This window comes from Lipophrys pholis (assembly GCF_963383615.2).
Source record: "Lipophrys pholis genome assembly, chromosome: 4".
Taxonomy (NCBI): Eukaryota; Metazoa; Chordata; class Actinopteri; order Blenniiformes; family Blenniidae; genus Lipophrys; species Lipophrys pholis.
In genome coordinates this window covers 32186072-32209018 of record NC_137637.1, presented here as the reverse complement: position 1 = coordinate 32209018, position 22947 = coordinate 32186072, and the positions used below count along the sequence as shown (strand labels likewise).

Sequence of the window (22947 nt, the reverse complement as noted above, 5' to 3'; positions counted from 1 at the left end):
ATGTTTTTCACATGACAACATATTATTGTTAACGGCTTCTTGGATCTGCAAACAATTAAAGCAAAAAAAAAAAAAAAAACAATTCTGCTTCCTGTTGGACACTTTTAATTTGGAATATCACTTTAATTTAACACCACCGGTCCAACATAGTCAAGACACTGAACCACTGGAATTATTAGAATTATGCACATTTCCCTTTAAAGAGTGTGTTTGCTTATTATATAAGTTTTAAATACTGCTAAGAGTCTGCTCATTTCAGATTATTATTGTTTTCCTTTTTAATTTTCTTGGCGTGCTCTTGCAGGATGAATAAAAAAAAAAGTCTGCAACTGTAAAGCTTTTTAGATTTATAATGGCACTAAAGCTTATTTTTGATTCTAATTAATCTTGTGACAATACAATAAAGGGCACACCCCCCACCTACATTTTTCCAAAGCTCAAAGGCGCCCCCTAGAGGAGGCCTGCCTAACACTTTGAAAACCCACTGCTGTACATCCTGAACACCTGAAGGGTGTCATGATTCTCTCCCTCTCATGGTTTGTGTGATTTTTCCACCTGTGCATGTTGAAAGAAGACTCGCATGTACGTCCGACCAGGTTATGGTTGGTTAATAAAAGCGAGCGATTAACATTAAAAAAAAAAAAAAAGCTGAGCTCTAAATCGGGAGACAATAAACTTTGTTGGTTTAGTAGAAGTGACTTCAGTGTCTGTATACTCAGCCCGTTTGACACTGAGTGGTAATTATTTTAAGCCTTCGGGGCTTCAGATGTTTGGGGGATAACACGATGAATACACACAGATGTTCACTGAAAGGGTGAAGTGTTTGTCTTGTGTGTCGTCTCTGGACGAGTTCCTCCTGCAGGGCGGCGGACTTCAATCTGAAACGGATTCTCCTCTGGGTCCTACCGTGGTCCTGTAGGAGAAGTTGAGCTGCCGAGGGTCTTTCAGGATGAGGTGCTGACACTGTTTCCCCTCCGGATTCTTGTCCTCCAGATAAACTCTGAAGCCTCGGATGTGTTCGATTCCTGCAGAGATAAAACAGGAGGTTCAGACCCCCAAGGTCCATGTACTTCTCCTTCTCAACGACTTCAGAGAGTTACGTTCCGCCTGTTTACACGACGACGGAGTCAAAGTGTTTCCAAAAAGTTCCACCCTGGGAGCCGCTCTCAAGAAAGTGGCGTTTTTTTCCGTGGCTCCGAACACCGCCGTCTTGGAAACGGACACTCAAAACGTATAAAAGGTTTTGTGTTTTCACTTGAAAACGCTGTCGTGTAAAATCATGAAATCGTTCGTGGTCCAGGGACATCGATATCCACACTCAATTAAAGTATGAGGCTGAGATGAATTTCCCTCAAACATTTAATCCAGAAAAAGAATAATTCAATAACGGTGGTAAACTATTTATGATGACGTGCAAAATAATAAAAGCACAATAAAACACATCTTTCAGGTTCAAGTGTTTCGTTGAAGTGTTTCTCACTCACACACTCCAATGGGAAACCAACTTAAAAACCAAAAAACATATATGTGTTAGATGATTTTTTTTTCACTTTTTAATTGAAATATGTCTCTGTACAAATTGTTTTAGTAAATTCTAAACTCAATGACAAAATTATTTTATTCTCACGGCCCACCTGCAGTACCTTCATGGCCCACCAGTGGGCGGCCGACCACACTTTGGGAGTCAGACCTTCGCTCTTCCTTGTTCCCTCTTTCCCCCCTCCCCTCATTTCCTTCTCTCCTTCCCTCTCCTCCCTTCCTTGTTTCCTCGTACGCCCCCTCCTCCTCCTCCTCCTCTTTGAAGACACATCTGTCATGTAATTGCACCTTTTCATCCACCGGACATGTTTCTCCTATTAGCAGAGGGAGAGAACGGCGGTCCGACAGGTTTTTCTGCCTTCTGGCACTTTTCCCTCTCTTCCTCTCACAGATGAGGATGTTTTGCATATAAGCAGCAGCAGCAGCAGCAGGGTGACATGAGCCGAGTGCTCACACTTTCTGCCGCTTGGTCTTTACACGTCTCAAACTTTTTCTCAGCAAAAACATAAACAGCCTCCATCAAACTTAATGAAGAGACATGCAAAGGGCCTGTCTCCTTCTATTACAGGTCTTTATACATGTTGTTGTTGAGAAGCTTCTGAAACTGTTCCGTGTAACTTTTTTATTCGAATTAAAAAAACAACCACATTGTTTCTGTACGCCACCCTCTGAATCATTTATAAAGCCTCCATATCCGAGAACCTAAGATCCTGTTTACACGACAACGTTTCGGGTGAAAACGCAGTGTTTATACACACAAAGATATTGCGTTTACAGGACAACGTTGTGAAGAAGATGTCCATTTACAAGCCAATAGATGAAAACCTAAAAATTATGTAATTTTCATGCAGCACCACTAGTGAGCGCTGTTGTTTATTTTTGTAATGTAACCTCACCATGCCTGCAGAGAACAATAATAATTGTAGTACAGGGACAACCGTATGGACAGATGACTAAGTTGGATTGTTGTGACATGTGACTCAACTATAATTACATGTTGCTATAGTTATTCACGTATGTGCACAAGGACTCTCTACTACGGCTGTAGTACACATGCGCAGTGGCAGACTAACAGGTTTATACACAAGTAGTTGGACGCGTCTGCATTATTTACATGAAATATGAACCATAATGAAGATTGTTAGGTGACAAAACGTAGTGAATTGAACCGATGTGACAGAGAACGACTCAGAAACATGAAATCAGGATTTAAAGAAGCGGGTGAACCTCGGCAGGGGCATTTTCAGATATTAAAGTTATCAGGTGTGATTGTCCAACTTGGAAACTACTTTGTTTTTAGTTTCTTTATTTACTCAAATCTGTTCATGTGTGAGCTTGAAAATTTGTCTCTTTCTATTTTTTCCTGTGAGAGAGCGAGAGAGAGAGAGAGAGAGCGAAACAGACAGGGGTTCACCTTACACCGAGCCAACATTCACATTCCTTCACGGTCAAATCTGGGTATTGTTGTGTGAGATGTGATCCTCTCTCTCTCTCTCTCTCTCTCTCTCTCTCTCTCTCTCTCTCTCTCTCTCTCTCTGGTCCTGATCAAAGGGACTCGCTCACACAGAACTCGGTTAATCTTACAGATTCGGGCACTTTGAAGGCTTCACGCCCTCGTCCTTCCTCCAGAAACTTTCCCCTCTGACCCCGCCCTCCCTCAGTCTGTGCACTGGACAACTGTGTAAACAGCCTGACGGTAAACAAACAGGTGAGAGGACGAGTAAACAGACAGGTGAGAGGACAGGGAAACAGTGTCACACAGAGGCAAATATGTGAGAAACCAGGTGGGTTGACAAGCATCCAGGTAAACGTGTTGTTTAGCAGGCAGGTAAAAGGATCAACAAACAGGTAAACAGGTAAAAAGGTAAACAGACGGTCGGTACCTAGTGGACTTGCGGACCAGTGGACGACCACGGCAGCCTGGTCCTCGCAGGCCAGATGACTGAAGGAAACGTTGGTGACTTCATGGATCACGTGTTTGCCCAGAGGGTAGTTTAATGAACAATCTACAGAGACACAAACACACGGCTGAAAAACACTGATTCTACATCTTTTGCGGAAAATGTTCGGACAATGATTCGAATGTAAAGGTTACAAGAGATGAATTCTTACGAAACTATATTTTCTATTCACAATACAACATGAATAACATGCCTTGAATTTAACACAAAAAATTCAAGATGATCAGCTCTGATAATCTGTTGATTTGACCAAGTGACCAATCAGTGGTGAAGAGCATCAGTTAGTGGGAGGAAGATGCTCTTTAACCTGGATGTTAGCTCATCTTAAAGAAATACATTTATGAACTAATGACAACAGAAGAAGCATCAACAAAACAGCTCAGATAAACTATCAACATACAAACAGAATGAGCTGCTATGTAAGCGTGCTAATGCTAATCACAGCTACTGTGGATACAGACTAAAGCTAATGCTAATCACAGCTACTGTGGATACAGACTAATGCTAATGCTAATCACAGCTACTGTGGATACAGACTAATGCTAATCACAGCAGCCTTTTGTTCAGACTTTATCTGATGAGAGACCAAAAGACTCTCATATTATAACCTCTTCAAGTCCATTTGGCAATAATATCTTTGTTTTATGTAGTGAAGGATGAAGATCGAGAGCCAGATGATGATGATGATGAGGAGGAGGAGGAGGAGGAGGAGGAGGAGGAGGAGGAGGAGGAGGAGGAGGAGGAGGAGGAGGAAGAGGAGGAGGAGGAGGAGCAGTCAACCATAAACCGAGAGGGCTCGGAGGAAAAAAAGCAGAGTTAGGAAGCAGAAATAAAAGAGGGTGTGAGCTCAGACACGACTGACTGCTCCTCTTTCCTCCTGCCAACTACCCATTGATGAGGGTGAGGAAGAGGAGGAGGAGGAGGAGGACGGTGGGAACCAGGAGCTTATGGAGGATGAAGAACACAGGAGTGGACACGAGTCAGTGCTCCTCTTCCTCCAGCCTGGTCGTCCAGCTCAAAAGCGGGGGTCATGTTCAGGGCTAAAAGAGAAGGTCACGGCTGGTTGCCCTGCTTCCTCCTCCTCCTCCTCCTCCTCATCCTCCAAAGCATGTAAAAGGAAGATTGTGGCGCTTCTTCCTCCTGTCCTAATCTTTATAAGTTTCTTTCAATGACAAAGCAGCGGAGAGATGAAGATGACAGATGAAAGGTCAAAGTTCACTCAGTCGTTACCTCCTCTTCCTCCTTCCAGTTTTAGAAGCAAAGGAAGAGAAGGAGGTCAAGATGTATCGGGGCAGTCATACCTAACTGCCCCTCTTCATCACCTATCATAGGGATCCTCATCATCATCAGTATTCAAAGTGTGACGTGTCAGATTTCAAAAATCTTCTTCATGGAAATTCTGTGCTGTTATGTCACGACTCAGGAGTCGAGTTAATCTAATATTTCCCACCAGTAGCGTTACTGTTTTAACCATTTATGGTGTATTCATTAAAAACCCCAGAGAGTTTTATTCTAAGGGTATTTCAATACATCAATGCATCTTTCAAACATCCATAAACCACAGTGAGAAGCTTTTAACCGACCAAAGTCTCTCATATGTCACCATTTCTAGCATAAAAAGCCACTAAATAGATCCAAGTCTTCTGTAAAATACTTTCTAGTTGTACTATTTGCAATCAAATATGCAGCAGATAATAAAAAGAGCATTTTTAATCATGTATCATGAGTCTCAATGATTTACATTTAATAGTTTATTAGTCAGCCAGACGTGAGCACCATGAGTACTATCAATCAAAAGGATAAAAGGAAACATGATATGTCAGTATAGTTTTTTTTTTAAAGATGTGGTTTCTGCGACGACGGAGTCAAATAATTTTTTTTTTTTTTTAAATTTCCACCTTGGGAGTAATTTTCAAAAGGTTGAGTTTTTAGTGGCTCCGAGCACCAGAAACACCCAAAATGCAACGAAAGCTTTGCATTTTCATTTGAAAACGTTGTGTAAACGAAAGTTAAAGGATGGCCACACTAATTCCCAAACTATCAGCTATCGTTAAACTATTTTGATGATTTTTCTGATGGTGTGGGTTCATTTAACTGCAAATGTCCTCTAAAATAACCCATAAATACTATTTCTCTAATATTATCCTTCATCAATCTAGTCCTAAAGCCACATCTTGACCCTTGGATGTACGTTAATATACAATTTGTGGGGCTTTCATAAACCTACAGAGTAAATTTAATACAAAAAAAATATATATATATTTTTCATTGACCTGCATTAATGCTATGGAGGATGTCGTACACACACACACACACACACACACACACACACACACACACACACACACACACACACACACACACACACACACACACACACACACACACACACACACACACACACACTGATTGTCAGGCTGAAACACCTCAGTGCTTCACTTTGGTTTGAAGTTCGCTGGTTTTTATTTCTGCTCTGAGGAAGAGGATCTTCATCCTTGCGTTAATCACATGACCTCTTGACCTTTGATCTCTGCATTGACCCTTCATGGAATCAAGCTTTAAAAAAAAACAAAAAACTAAACTATTCTTTTGGCTATTCTGCGTTTGTTGAGACCAGATGAAATACACTTTGTTTGTAGCAGAAAACAGTTAAAATTATTCAATGTTAGTTTACTTAGTTGTAATGAGCCTCTATGACCACCAGGTGACAGACCAAAAGTGTCAAAAAAACCCTCAATAAAACTTAAAGAATAATTTGTATAATAATAGCTCCAAATATACACCAGTGTGGTTTCTGATCAGCACCGGCACAAAGCAATTTAAAAGAAACGGCCATTTCATCTGGATTCTATGATTATGGTGATGATATGTGTATTGTGCTCAGTACGTTTTAGATATATTACATAAGTAAAAGCTAATCTTTCATTAGACTAATTCGATATAGTGAAGATAAACTAATTATACTTTAGTTGTTTAAATGACAGTAAATGTATCCAACAGATATAGATATATGTTTTTTTTCATACAACATCAGAACGATTCGATTCAGTTTCATAAATCTACATGTTTTTATTTGTTTTCTGCAAGACGTTGTGGTTAAAATAGTAAATGTGGTGACGGATACAGGGATTACCTGAAATCTATAACACACACACACACACACACACACACACACACACACACACACACACACACACACACACACACACACACACACACACACACACACAAAGCAGAATCTGAAAGCGGCTCCTCGCTCATGGTCACGGACAAAAGCAGGAGGCAGGGATCGGCTACGGCTCAGGAACTTGACTTTTAGAGAAATGAGAACAAAAGGAGAGGAGGAGGAGGAGGAGGAGGAGGAGGAGGAGAGGTGGGGGTGCAGATGCAGAAGAGCGGGGCTTCATCATGCATAACACAACAAGAAATTATGAAGTATTTTCAGGCATTAGTTTTTACCCTGGTGACATGAACATGTGGTTTTTATTATAAAACTTTGGTATAGTTTTAACTCCTGATGGAATCTCTGCAACATGAAGGTTTTTACTCTTTGACTAAATACAGTGGAAACTTTTACCTCTGAGTTAAAAGTGTAGAAAAACTTGACGGGCTACATACAACGTGGCACCGAGCTGCTTTCAGCTGTGATTTTAATCATGAGGAAACAAGCTGGGTGATTTGAATGTACACGGCTTTTCTAGAGATATCTGAAGCAGAAAACACCCGTTACTTATGCAACCTGGCTCCTGTGCTGTGTCATTACTTGAGAGCTGTAGTGACATTCAATTGAGGTGTTAAGATTATGACATATCAAGCACAATCATTCAGGAACGTCAGGTTATCTTATTACAAAAGGAAAATAGTCGATGTATCCACCACTTCTGCAGGATTATTGTTAAACCAAGAGATTAAGACAACGATTTAAAAATGATGTCCAATGACACAGCAACAGCAGAAACACTGAAAACGATGGCCACTTTTTCATCATGACCCAGCTTTCATCACAGCTCGTGTTGTTGATTTTGCACGTTTCTTGTTTCTGCTGTTTAGATTTTTGAGCAAACAGTTGAAGAAAAACAAAAGGAAAAAGTTCAGATCAGTCCCCTCATGATTTGCATGATCAACGAGCTGCTTTCCAGGGTTCACTGTCACCACTTGGAAAAGCGCCACCGTCTGGGGCCCCACAACTGGAAATTCAAGCTGCACCACGATCCTGTGCATCCTGTTTGCTCATCTCCCAGAGAGCCGAGCCGGAGCCGGACCGATGTTGAAAAATAATCATCATCAAGAACAAGGAGAAACACCTCGTGCAGATCACGCAATGAGCAAAGCAGAGGATGAGAAATGTCCCGTGATGGCCATAAATCTCCTCTGTGTGTTTGTGTTTCTGCTCTTTGCCTGCGCTAACAATCAGCCCACGGGTTTTCTTAAAAGAGGAACTCACTGTCAGTCCTGAAGTTGACGGCCAGCCTGCGACCTCCGTCTGCACCGGACTGCACCTACAAGACAAGAAGACAGAATTCAAACTACAGACGGGCTGTTTGCATCTGTTTTTCTCCAGGTGGGATTAAAACCTCCAGCTGCACAGAGAAAGCTCTCAGGGGTAAAAGAAAAGAGAAAAGAAATGTCTAGGCATATTTATTTGTTGGTTTGTATGTATGTATGTATGAATTTTACCAACTTTTCGCAAAAAACTACTCACCCGAATCACATGAAATTTTCAGGGGTGATTTTTCATCATCCAAGAATCAATCGATTAGATTTTGGGACGTAAACGACTAACCATTTCCAAATAAATCGCAAAAAACTGCGAAGAAAGGTACCACACAAAGCAGATGAGCCTCTGTTGCCACGGAGACGCTCCCTGCTCAGTGTTTCACTCAGTGATGTAGCTCCCTGACGGGCTAGTTAGCATCAATATGAGCTAATGGCTATCATGCTTGTGATGCTAACTCGGTTCCGCAAACAAATGTGGCGTTGGCGAAAGTCCGTGCTCTACCGAGTGTAGCTCTAGTTTTATGTCTGCAGACATGATCCGTTCAATTATCTTAAGGATTTTATTAAAAACTTTTTTTACAAACTTGCCAGTTTCCTGGTCAAAAGCATCCAAAGTTAGGCTGCTCTAAACTGAACCTCTCCTCACATTGACAAATCCCACACAAATATGCCCATTTTCCACAAAGCAGGGAATGTATTTCATTTACGTCCATGAGATATTAAGTCAATAAAAAAGATGATGAAGGTTCCAGTGGCTCACTTTAGATGGACGTCTCTTTATCAAATGGCAAAAGATTACGTATTCACTATCAGTGACATTTTCATGCATGGATGGATGTATCGCTAAAGGAATAACAGCTTTATCAAGAAAGTGGGAGTTTATATGCTGCTGTTGACATGTTTTCAAGGGAAAATCCCAAAACGTCGGTTGCTTTTTAAGTGTCCGCTCACATGACAACGATGGTCGGAGTCACTTCAAACGCAACTTTTTGAGAACAGCTGTCAAAGATGGAACTCTTTGAAAACGCTCAGGCTCAGAAATGCTGTTGCAGCGCATGCGCGAGATGCGTTTTTCCCTCGAGACGTCGTGTAAACGGGTCCTACAGTTCTGCTGCTCCTCCTTTGGATGTTGGGCGTCCCTGCACTTGAGTCCAGACGGTGCATCATCTCAGTCACACTGGCAGGACCTGGATACGTTTCCAGGCTGCACCCACCAGGCTCCGGTCACCACAAAGGGCGGCGGATAGAGTAACACCCCGATGGGCTGTGAGATAAGACAAGGTGTGAACACAGGCTCCCCTGTGAGCTCCAGTTTCCCACAATCCCTTTCTCTCCCCGCCGACACAAAGGCGCGTATTCTCATGAGGAGCGTTTGATTCTCCGCTGCCTCAGTGGGGCGGCTTTTACAGCTTTGACCCGGTTTTCATGTTGCCCTGCACACACACACACACACACACACACACACACACACACACACACACACACACACACACACACACACACACACACACACACTCCATTCTAGGCTTGTTACAGAGGTGTCAGACCATAGTCTCTCTCTCACACACAGATGCACGCACGAATGCACGCACGCGCACACACACCTGAAACCAATCAGACTGACACCCAGCTGTGTGTTACTGAAGGTGTGCTTTGCTTATTAGCAGCCACTGTACCCCCCCCCCCCTCCACCGCCCCGCCCAAAACTACACACACACACACACACACACACACGTCTTTAATTACACAATTGTGAAGTCCCTCATTGGTGGACTACATTCCACTGAGCTCAACCTGAAAACCATCAAACAGGCCTTTGAAGACAAAAAAGACCCCATCGCCCCACCCCTACCCCCAATTACACACACACACACACACACACACACACACACACACACACACACACACACACACACACACACACACACACACACACACACACACACACACACACACACACACACACACAGAGTCTGACGTTATCATGTTCTCACTAATTCTACGTTGCACCCTCAGCTTGCCGCCTCTGCTGACCTTTGACCTGCAGGACTTTACGTGCTGCTCTGCGCTCAGACGTCCTGCTGACCGCATGAATTGGTTGGCTAATTAAAATCAAGTGAAGTTTTTCCACTGACAGGACAAAGAAAGTAAACTTCCTGTTTTTTTTTCTCCCTCGTTTGCAATAACCTCCATCAGCAAAAAAAAAAAAAAAAGGGTTAGTTCAATTACGACATGGCAAAGAAAATGCTCAAATACACACACACACACACACACACACACACACACACACACACACACACACACACACACACACACACACACACACACACACACACACACACACACCAGCACTGATTGAGAGAATACAGAGATAAATAACTATACTAATGGTGCTTTAAAGAGGACTGATGTGTTGGGTCATTAGAAGTAAATTTCGGTGTAAAAACCTATTTATTTTTTCCTGCATAGTGACTGTTTCTGCTGGTTATGAAGTTGAGATTAATCGCATCTTTCCAGTCTACACAGGTTCCAAACAGACTCCCTTCCTGGTTTCTTCAGGGTTGATATCCTGCTCCTGTCCCTCGGATAACGCAGGCTTTCATCAGTTGGCGTTCAGCACAATCTTCAACTGGAAAAGCACAACGCAATGCATCATGGGAGACAGAGGTAGCTGGACTGGCCTCCTGATGCTTGCGGCTGAAAATCTCCTCTAATGTTGAAAAGGAATCAAATTAAGCAATAAAATACAGTAGAATTCCTCTGTTCCTGGTTCCTTTTATGTTTAAAGCAACACCTAAACCCTTATAAAAAGTTGAGCATTTCCATTGCAGCAGCTGACACACTGACAACGATGTAGTTAGAAAGCCGGGCCACGGGAGGGCGCTGTTGCTTGTTTTTGTAATGAAACCACACAGACGTGTGTGCAGTGAACAATACGCTGCAAACGTAAACAAAATCGAGAGAACATGACATTCGTATGGACTGGTGACGAATCGGATGTATCAGGGGAGAGTCTCAACGATTAAATCACTGATATGGACGATAAAACTATAATACAGACCGTGAGTCAAACCACTATGGGGGCCGCCATGTTTGTTTACTGGCGCATGAGCAGAAGGAACTATTTACCTCTGGGGGAGATGCACATGCACAGTGACAGCACTCCATACACTCCGGCAGGCTCTGTGGAACCATGCCTGTGAAAGAACAGTTCCATACTAGAAAAGTGACCCCCGGGTCAGAATTCCATATGACACCCGTATAAAAAAATCAGGGATGCAGTGGATCCGAACACCGGTGTTGTGGGAACGGACCCCCCCAAAAGTGAAGAAAGTTGTACACTTGTGGTGTTAACGGGGCCTGAGTGGCATCATCGTGTCCGGTTGCACGAAACCAGTCAGAAAAAATGAAAAGGATTCAGACTTATGCAGACTTTGCTGAAGTGACACACAAAAACCACTTTGCTTGCTTCCTGCTTCCAGGTGTTTCTCACTAGTGAAAATCAACCCACCACCCCCCCCCCAGCCCCCCTCACCCCTATACGCATACACGCCCCAAGGTCTCAACAGGCTGAGTCACTTCGGTAAACAATCGGGAATAAGAAAATATAAAAAGTGAAAAAGTGTGACGAGTAGAATCCTGCTTTAAGATGTTTGAGGGTTTTTTTTCAAACTCTAGAAATCTAAAAACACACACGCACACACACACACACACACACACGCACACACACACACACACTCACGCAAATAATCAGTTCCTGTAGTAATCAGACAGCTAATTAGCTGAAACAGCAACTAATCACAGCGCAGAGGAGGAGGAGGAGGAGGAGGAGGAAGAGAGGAGGACACAGGAGGGACACAGGAGGGGGGGTGGAAAGAAGAGAAGGAGGGATCTGATTAAACAGGAACTGCTTCAATTACAGCGTTCAGGGTTCACGTAGCAGACTTCTCCTGGGCCTGGTCCTGTTTGGGCCCATCAGAACAGTTCCAGATGTGGAGGACAAACTCCCAGCTGACCTTTAATCAGCTACAGTTCTACTCAGAGGAGGAGCGCTTGAGGAAACAACTACAAGAATCCCTCAACAAAGAACACATGAAAAGGTTAAAATTGTTTTTAAGGTTGCTAACATTTTTTAACTATACGTCTTTCAAAAGTTTTCCTAAACGTGACTGAAAATTCAAACTATTTGCCAAACCTTTACCGTGTTTTGAGTTCTGATTTGCAGACACAGAAGATGCTCTATAATCTGGATGTTACATCGGTTAGATGGAGGAAGATGATCTGATGATTCAAACAATTTTGGGTCTCTTTTTTAAAAAAGTTTGACTCTAGAATAAAGCTGGGGTTTGTTTTAAAGAGACAGAGCCTGATTAAAAGAGAGGAGGTTTGTTTCTGAATGCTCTGGGACGGAGCAGACAAACAGTCTGCTTGGTTCAACGAGCTATCGTTGAATCTTAATCAAATTGATAAAAGTACGAGCGTGGCTCTTTAAAAAGTCGGAGACAAGTTTAAAGACTCTGAATCTGTTTTCAAAAGTCCAGATCTGATCTACAAACCTGTTAAATAAGGCAAAGTTAAGGCTCCACTTAGACGTTTCAAGTTAAAACACATTGTTTTTGTGTTTTCATTTGGGAAAAGGTTTTGAAAATTATGTCCACTTACACGGAAATGGATGAAATGCAGAAAAAGATGTAGTTTTCATGTTGGGCCACTAGTGGGTGCTGTTGTAAATTTTTGTAACACACTATAAACATGAACAATGGCGAGTAGATGGACGTTGATATGGACAGACCAAGTAGAATTAGAAGTTTTTTTTCTTTACTTGCAGAACACAGAAGTCAAGTACAGAAAAGTTCATTCAGATGAAGTTCTTAAAGGGAAAAAAAACAAAGTCTCAGGCAGCTTGGTGGAACTTAAAAGGCACAGAAACCTAACTAATTAACCTTTTCCAAACCACAGTAATCACAGTATGTTACTTCCTTTGAGGCATTACACAACTCAGTAAACTTGCAGTAAATGTGTCCGACAAATGTGCCACTTTCTGGCACCTGCCTCACAAAATCAGCCAAACAGCGTTTTCTTTCACTCTTTAAAACACCTCCAAGAATTTGGGTCTGCAGCCACAAAGGACTCTGACACCGGGAGTGTTTTCTGAGAGGCTGATGAGGGTCCTGTTCAGCCAAAAAGCCCCCCGGGCCCAAAGCTCTGTTCCTCTTAACGTCTTCCTGTCTTTTACGCACAGACGCACACCTCTAAACAATCTCAAACGCTACCATATGGGGACAAACAGGAGAGCAACCGGGGGCCAGGGATTCAGCCTGCTCCGGCCCTGCACCGTCTTGTAGTCTGCGCTAAAATTACAGTTTGATCGCCTTTAATACTTGAGTAGATCCACTCCGACTGATCAGGCAGATCATCATCATCATCATCATCATCACAGAGGGGGAAAAACAGTTTTCAGAAGCAGACGGAGGCCTGTAATCAACACTGACGCTGCTTTATCATCCTTTTCTGAAATGACAGCCGGTTATTTTCTATAAATGAAAATTAAACAGGTGTGTTTAACTTTGATGAAACAGATTTTTGTAGTTCTGTCAGCAGGAAAAAAAACAAAAAGACAACCAATATAGACAAAAACTTATTCTATAGATCTGATCTCACCTGTTTTCAAGTGATCATATTAATTGAAAAACTTGTTTTTTTTACCTGCATCATGTCCGTAATCAGACATAATAAATTGTAACGTAACATTCTCTTAATGTTAGCTTTAGCTGTGTGGAGGGGTTTTATTCCATTTATCATGAATATTCTGTCCTTTTTCATTCAGAAGTCGACTTGCTACACATCGTGTTTGTTGCTCGTTGAATGAGAAGTAACTAAATAAATATGGAATCCTTCACAAATCCACCGCAGTGTTGAGGAGAAATCCAGGTGTGTTTCATCCCATTTCTCATAGAGACTGAATGTCTAACACACCTGGTTTTCAACTGAATCAACTGAAAGTTTGCAAAGCTGCGGACTCCAGTCGGGAACTGCTGGGTTACTATTCCACTAAACTCCTGTTTACTTTATAGTACTCTGAACTAAATCCACGCTGTTCACATAAGTCAAAACGAGCTTTTTTTTTTTTTCCCGTCATTCTTAAAAAGTTTTCCGTCCACACAGGAAACATCTGAAAACCACTCAAAATGATGTAAGTACTTACGCCAGGCCGACAGGTGGCGCTGTTACGCAGCCACAGAAATACACCAAAAATGGATAAATAATCTCACGTATCTTATTAAACCAAATAGCATCAGTAGCTTCTGCAGCTCCACCTGGAACTGTTGTTAAGTGACGTCATGGAGAGGGTCACAGGGTTATCAGGCTGAGGGGTGAGGTGATGACATCACCATTTTCAGCAAATATGCATCTTGCCCAACCACACGTCAAAGCCGAAGCGGCGTTTTACAATTTCTCTAGTCTGGAAGCCTGTTTTTTTTTTTTTTTTTTTTTAAACCACTTTCTCACAGGTTGAATTATCAGAAACTGTAATAAACTTGGATTATTGGATGTAGTTTTGTGTGTCGATAAAGTTCTGTTGTATAAAATAGGTGATCAGTTCCCAAAAGGTTTTTTTTTTATTAATCTGTTCATGTGTTTAGAATTGGCAATATTCAGGAGTATCTGTCTGTGCAACTATTAATGAGATGATAAATCTCTATAATAATGAAATGACACTTGTAACGTAAGTCTTCAATGTGCCAGTGGATCGGCTGGAAAACATGAAATAACGTGTGATTTCAGCTCTGCAGCAAATCCACAGAGGAAAGAAATGTGGAAACAAAAGTGAGGTGCAACAATGCAAAGTGTGATAAAAACTCTGTGTGCCCGTGTGTGTTCAAGAGCAGCCAACCAGAGATTTCCCACCGCAGGAACAAAACCTGCAGCTTCCTCCTCCTGCATGACTGCTCCTCAATGACCCCCCACCCATCCTCTTCTTCGTGGCTCCTCCTCCTCACCCAGGAGGAGCTGCTCCTCTCCCGCTGAGACAGTTTGTCCTTTTAAAGGACTTTTTCCCTCTCCCTCGTTACAGAGACGGGAGCAGGACAAACCCTGGTTTCTGTCGAAGAAACAACAGCAGCTTGAAAAAGTCCAGACTGAAGTCATGTGACCTGCATTGGAGACACCTGAGCTGAAGGTGGGCAAAGCCACGAAAATAACTACGACCTGGCGGAGCTTTAAATAACCCTGCATGAATACTGGAAACAGTCTTTGTCACAAATGTGTCCTGCAGCCAGAACAGCACAGTGAGGACAAAAGTCAAACCTGGCAACCGCACAGCAAAAACGAGACTCTTGAGAGGCCAACATGAAGATGAAGTGGCAAAAGGTTTCCCTTCTTTTGACCCAGGAGGCTCAGGCAGCTTGGATAAACTCATGAAAATGTGGTGGATACTTTATCTGTTCTGATTCACTGGTGTTACGTGACAAACAGTTCAGTGTCTCGCCCTCCGTCACTGAAGGTCCCACGCTCCAGTCAGGTTCTGCTTACTGGCACTTTTATTTGGGGTTTGCATGTTTTCACTGTGTGTGTGTGTGTGTGTGTGTGTGTGTGTGTGTGTGTGTGTGTGTGTGCGTGCGTGCGTGCGTGCGTGCGTGCGTGCGTGCGTGCGTGCGTGCGTGCGTGCGTGCGTGTGTCTAAAGCCTCGTTTCCGCAACAATGTTCCAAGCGCATCGTTTTTGCATTTTCATTTCAGAAAAGTTTCACGGTTACACGGCAACGTTTTGAAAACATTGTCCCGTTTCCACAGCAACGGCAGAAACACTGAAAAGAGCAAGTACAATGGCGAGCAGACAGACGTTCGTCTGGACAGACCACCAAGTCGGAGTGCTATTCCAGGTGACTCTCAGCTATAAAACTATAAAAGTCCCAGGGGAATATGGACGAGGAGTAGCAATGGGAATTCATAACATTTTTACAATTGCAAATCAATTTGCCATTTTTATGCTTTTAAGCTTCGGACAACTTGCCTGTGGACACCTGGTATAATTAACTGGGTGTGTAAAATTTGTTTTTATAAAGAAATTTCGCATTTCTGTTGCACTTTCCATATTCATATTTAGAATTCTGTCATTTTGAATTTGCAGAACATGAATTTTTGACCATATCTTGCATATTGTGCATGTTGATATTGCCATAAATAAGTGGTATATTGTGCAGCTCTGCATCTTTCAATCAGAACTTCAGCGGCAGTTTGAGCTCCAGGAGTTTGGCTTCTTGCGCGTCACTTCCTGAGTTTTTCATCTCTTTTCCAGCCATGGGCCACCTTCGACTGACACTGATCACTGCAGTTAATGAACACCAAACAGGAGCTGCAGTTTGGCAGATGCTCTCAGACAGTCGTCAGTATTTTTCCCGTTTTTCTGCTTTTAACATCAACTTTGAGGACAAAATGTTCACTTCCCGCCTGATCCATTTCGCCCGCTAACAGGAGCCGCCATGCAGGGGTGATTCACTTCACCTGGCAGAGGTTGTAATGCTTTGGCTGATGAAATTGGCAGTTTTGGGAGGTAAAGTCAACTCGAGTGTCGTCCTCCTCATTTTGTGGAAACGTCCACCTTTTCATGGGCTGATCACTAAAGCATCCTTCCTTTCTCTTTAACTGCCTCACATGTCTGTTTAGGACATTTCCTGAAGGGAGTGAGCTTCACTTTAAGTTGTTAAACTCTTCCCCCCCCCCCCCCCCCCCCCCCCCCCCTTTCAGAAATCCTTAGAGTACTGCGAGGGGAAAAAAAAAAACTTTTCTGTGAGCCGGTTTATGTTCGAGGTGGAGCTCCAGCATCCATCCTTCACCTTCCGATCGCCAAGAAAACACACACGTGTTTCGCATCGGACGCCCACCCGGCCGTGACACCCTCCGAGGAGCTCTGATGCCAAAAACACACCGAGGACGGCCCCCGGAGGACGACTGGAGACGTGACGTGGAGACCTGATTCAAAACGACGGCAGGCTGAGAGAGAGAGAGAGAGAGGGAAAGAGGGATGAAGGATCCAGGGAGAGGAGGAAGCTGAATGGGCTCGTCCATGGAGACAGATGTGATGGCTTCAGCAGATGTGTTTCAAAACACACACACACACAGTTTTCACGGATCTAAATCATCCATCACTCGCGCCTTCAGGAAACCTGATTTCTGAAAAAACTCCCAGTGAAAAGGAGAATTTCCTTTGTTGGCTTTGGTGATGATGTGAATCCTGCTTTAGATGCAGCGGCGTTCCTTCACAATAAAACTGATCATTTGTCCATGTAGACCCCCCCCCCCCCCCCCCTCCACGCCCCCCTTTGTTTTTCTTTACATAAAAAAAGTGGACACAAACATTATGAAACCACAAGTCTGACGATGGAAATAACTCTTGCGGTGAGAACAACAAACCTCTGCTTTTTATCACTGATCAGGCCTGAAACTAACAATTATTTTTTATTAGAAACTGAACTAAACTTCAGCGTTGGTCTCCGAGCTTTCATAACATGTTGCGCAGTGTTAACTGAAGCTTCCCATGCAGTCTTAAGTGACTAAATTATTAGTTTATCATGAGGACGGATGAACATTATCCTCCGTGATGATTGGCCAAAACAGGTGACCTCTGAGATCTAATTGTTCTTTATCTGACTGGAAGAGCTGAAGTTCTAAACGCCCCGCCCCCTTTTTGAGTTTGAACTCTTGAAACTTTAAGTACTTTTTGTGACATAAATTTTTTTAAACTTTCCCTCTGGGGATTAATAAATTATTTCTATTCTATTCTATTCTATTCTATTCTATTCTATTCTATTCTATTCTAATGACTCGTGAATCGTGAATAAGTGGAACGTGACAAGTTGGTTCTTCCTTTGAAGTGAAATTCCTTCCGAGTTCAGGAATTGTACGTTCAGTTTGGAGATAACTGTAATATTCACATTGTAGCTCGCAGAACTCAGAAGTCCGGCTTGTTCTTGGAGTTGAAGAGACGTCTTAGGAGCCAAACCCCATTTGACCTGGGAATTCCCAGTTGGAACTCTGAAAACTTTGAGTCCTCTGACATGGCTGTGTGCGCGGTGATATGTTTGAAGCGACTATGTTCTTGAGAATAAAATACAACGTGAAGTTTTTATTTACGCTCAGGTAGAGTGAGAAGAAGAGCGGTTTACAAAAGCGGTTTCTGCTACTTGAAACGTCACAAAAGGGAACACTCCAACTTGTTTTTACTTTTATTTTCTTTAGGACATGAATAATTGATGCAGGTCACTTCGTGTAAAAGATCAAATCAACAGTAAACAAATCCATTCCAGCTCAAACCAGGACTTTTTAACATGATGCTGGCAGGTACACACACACACACACACACACACACACACACACACACACACACACACACACACACACACACACACACACACACACACACACACACACACACACACACACACACACACGGCTCTAATAGCCTCACACCTGTAGAATAGCAGGTCCTCACACCCCCATTCAGCAACCTTTGATGTGTGTGTTTCGGAAAGGAGAGGAAGAGGGAGAGATGGGGGAGGTGTGTGTGTGTGTGTGCGCGTGTGTGTGTGTGCGCACGTGTGTGTGTGTGTGTGTGCGTGTGTGTGTGTGTGTTGGTTTCCTCTCTCTGGCTTTGAAGTGTTTTCTACAGGAAGCTTTGCACTGTTTACTCTGCTGAAACATTCCTTCCTACAACCCCACCCCCACCACACACACACACACACACACACACACACACACACACACACACACACACACACACACACACACACACACACACACACACGCACACACGCACACACGCACACACACACACACACACACACACACCACACACACACGCACACACACACACACACACAGCATCAAAGCCAGGTAGGACTCATCTATCAACACAGGAAAATTAAAGTGTGTGTGCACGTCTGCAGCTCTCACACACACACACACACAGAGACAAGAGGAGACACGCAGAAGAAAATCACAAATTCTCACTTTTTTTAAATGTTTCTATTGTTTTTGAACATCGTTTCCCTCTTCAGCGAGCTGGGATCATTGATTCAATCTGAATATGTATTTAATTTTTGGCATAAAGAGGAATAACAACAAGCTACAACTCTGCAAACGGCACAGATCTATATATTATACTTATTGCACACTCTATTGTTATCACCATTTTTTACTTAGTTTCAGTAGCGAATAGTTTTGGACTTGTTTTAACTTATAACAGTTAATCTTAAAGAAACCACACAAAGCTGGAAGTGAGAATATGTGTTGACGTGGTCCATAAAGGATTAAACTTGGATTCTCACTTCAGACCTGACCCAGATTCTTTAAAACAGAAATTGGTTTCTTAAATTGTAGATACAGATGCTTTATAACAAAAGAAGAAAGCTCTCAGAGAGTTCATACTTCCCTCTGGCACCACCAATTCCCCTTAAATACTCCCTGGTACACTTATCAACTTCCTTCAGGATCAATTACACAGAATGTTCTCCAGATCACCCCTCAAAACGTAATACTTTCCTTTGCAGCACATAATCAGCCTCCCACTTTTCATTAAGATTCACTTCCCTTTTCAAGCACAAATCTTTCCTGGATCCAGAAAGTGATCCGGATCTCTCTGGAAATCAAATCACTTCTTCCTTTTATCCTGTTATAACCAATCAAAGAAAACCAACCAAACAAACAGTGATAAAAATATAGAAAAGGATCTATACTTTATTGACTGTGAACACTTCAGATGAACATGGACTTTAACGTGAACCTTTAAACTTAGCACACTCGTCAGAAGACAACAAATATTAAAAAATAAACGGTTTGAAAAGTGAAAAAAGTGACATTTTATAGGTAGAACATTATTAGACTGAGGAGAAAACAGGCTAGACTGACAGACTATAAAAACACCCATGAAGCCAGAGTAAAAGCAAACGCTTAACCCACAAGCTTAATCGAGATTCATCATATCAAAAGTTCTGAGACTCCTGAAACAAACACAAGTCTTCACGTAACCTCTGCCGGTGAGTGTTGGAGCGGCGAGGGAGTGAGGAGCCTGTTTTCCACATCAAATACCTTCTGCAGACACACAAAAGGCAGGAAATCGTCTTAACTACCTGCAATTCAGCTAAAACACAAAGCTGTTGGTTTCTGGCTTTGTTTGGGCTGCAACACACACACACACACACACACGCACACACGCACACACACACACACACACACACACACACACAGCTGGGCATTCACAGACATGTTTGCAGTCGTAAAATGATCGCAGAGACACTGCAGGTTTCTTTAAAGCAGTTTGGTTGACGACTTTCTAATTGAAGCTTAAACTGAGGTGGAAAGACTTCACACATCTATTTCATAAAGTATCTATCCATCTATGGCTAAAAGAAAAGGTCGTGTGAATGACTATTTAAGACATAATCCAAGTATGACGTTCTTCTTTTTTTTTTTTTTAACCACATTTAATTGCACTGGTGATAACAGGAAGTCAGTTTAATTTCCCTTCATTAAATTTGCTAATTATTGATTACGAAAAACTATTTGAATTCAGATTGTGTGTGTGCTCAGTTTAGGCTTATTATTGCAATTTAAGACTTCTTCTGTGTACTGTCTGTATCTGTTTCAGGAGCTTTCTAATGGCAAAACAACAAGTTAGCGTTTTAAAATGTGACTATTTATGGCCTTTTATGTCTACTACCATGAAAACAGAAGTATTTAAAGGTTTCTTTTAGTATCTATAAGTTCTTCTAAGGCATTTTGATTTAAATGGCACTATAGAAAGAAACTACTTTTATTTTTAAAAGTGTCATAGAGATCCAAAAACAATATTCATTTACAGAAATATGAGTATTCCTGGATCAATATACTTTACTAATCTATAAGAACTTTGCCATGTTGCAGCAGCATCACTTCACACTTCAAACTGGATAATAAGACAGTATTCGAGAAATTCGTTACAATGATGTAGGTATTTGAACTTTGTTACATTACCACATAATACTCAATACAGTTACTCAAAATACCACGTTATGACTGTAATGTGAGTACATAAAATTGGTTATTTCTACTCCTGGTCGCAGTACAGGAAACCCAAAGAGAAGAGAAAGTGACGAGTATTTGTAACGCGTTACTTCCCCTCCTATCCCATGATCAGTGAAATGTGTGCCGCATTAAACGAGACATCAAACAATACCAGATAAAGGTCAGAGTTTGTAATTTAATGCTTGCGGATGTTCGTAAAAGTAGATTTAACTTAAATGTGCAGTTTTTTCGGCGGAGTTTGGCTCGTGACGTTACGTAAAGCTGCGTACAGGTAAGAAAGGTGGAGACGTTCAACCTGAGCTCGAGAAACACGCAAAGCTGCAGGAATTAAGCTCGAACTAAAGATGTGCCTTCACATCACGTGTTCATTGAGTGAAACTTTGCATTTAGTGCAGAAGTGATATCAACGAGGTGAACCTTCTTTTGGGGGGGAGAGACTTTGAAACTTGAGCGCAGCAGCAGGTTTAATGAAACTTCGCGTGATTAAAAAAAAAAAGAAAAAGCAATAAAAGTCACTTTGGAGTGTCGGTACCTTGAGGCCACACCGGTCCTGGTTCGTCCTCTTGCCGCTGGACGTCGTAGATCCACCACAGAAATATAAAAGCAGGAATAAAGCGCAGAGAGACGTGAAGAAACTCCGAGGGGCCGCCATTCCTCCTCCAGTCTGAACCGTCTGAGCCCGAGGAGGACGGTCAGGAGGGGAGAGTGTGTGTGTGTGTGTGAGAGAGAGAGAGAGGAGAGAGAGAGAGAGAGAGAGAGAGAGAGAGAGAGAGAGAGAGAGAGAGAGAGAGAGAGAGAGAGAGAGAGAGAGAGAGAGAGAGAGAGAGAGAAAGAAGGTGGATTTATTTCACATCACAGTTGGCAGATTTATTATTCATCTTTCAGGAGAGAAAAGCACTTTCTTACATAATCCGTATGGATAATCTCATGTTGTGTCTGTGTTATTAATATTACTACTATTACTACAACTAATAATACATTTAATTTATAACGCAGTTTACATTCAAACAATCTCAAAGTGCTATTAATGTGTGTATCTTAAACATCACTTTAGATTGTGTATACCACCTTGTATTGTGGACATCGATTATCCTACATTGTATATTTCTGGGGGGATATTAAGGTTCTATGTTGGGCATTTATGTAGAACCTCTTAGAGAGACAGACAGGGGATGCTCTGGGTTTCTGATGTCTCGAGGTTGAGCTCTTCTCTACACAAACTCAGCGAAACAAGAGTCCAAGTCCTGAAGTTCGGCTCAAACTCTTCTGTGTGCAGCCTTTACTACCTGGGTCAGGTCATTCATGTCCTCTGGATAGACCTCACCACCTGGACAGGTCCTTCATGTCCACTTTACAGCCTTCACCACCTGGGACAGGTCAAAGCCCTGTTGAGGTTATGATTATGTGTCAGACAGCCAGAGTCTGAGTAATGTATTAATACAAACTTTTCATTTGTTGCATGTTTTCCAAGCTGGGCACAGAAACTCCTGTTTAGACAATAATGTTCTAAACCAGCTCATTTCAAGGTATTTCTTGTTTGTCTCAGTAAGGAAAAGATGTCCTGGATGAGCTGTCGCCACAGCTGTGATTCTGTTGAGCTGTCGGCGCCCTCTGGTGGACACTAGGTAGAACTGCACCCTTCCAAACCAAGATATCCAACTTGTAGTGACCATTCCCAGCTGAATGTGAGCAAAGGCAGCATGGACCCTCGACAGGTCGACACTTCATCACAAGGGAGAGGATCACAGTCAAAATCCAACAATGGACATCTAATATCTTAAACTATTATAGGAGGAAAGCCTTTAATAAATGACACCGAAGTCTTGTAGAGTAATAATAACTACCCCACTTTGCCGCTTCCAAGGTGAAATTACCCCACATAGATCTGTA

The 22947-nt window shown here is 42.3% G+C and overlaps 1 protein-coding gene across 1 annotated transcript in view; it reads right to left on the bottom strand.

Moving 5' to 3' along the window:
* il17rd (interleukin 17 receptor D) overlaps positions 1 to 21796 on the bottom strand; it is a 31417-nt gene extending 9621 nt beyond the window's left edge. Inside the window, exons 1-4 of the mRNA XM_080461962.1 lie at positions 21590 to 21796; positions 7945 to 7999; positions 3423 to 3545; positions 907 to 1025 (exon numbers count right to left, since the gene is read on the bottom strand). Of these exons, the coding sequence (XP_080318088.1) occupies positions 907 to 1025; positions 3423 to 3545; positions 7945 to 7999; positions 21590 to 21709 (417 nt within the window). The 5' untranslated portion in view covers positions 21710 to 21796. The remainder of the gene's footprint in view (positions 1 to 906; positions 1026 to 3422; positions 3546 to 7944; positions 8000 to 21589) is intronic.
* Between the last annotated feature and the right edge of the window lie 1151 nt (positions 21797 to 22947).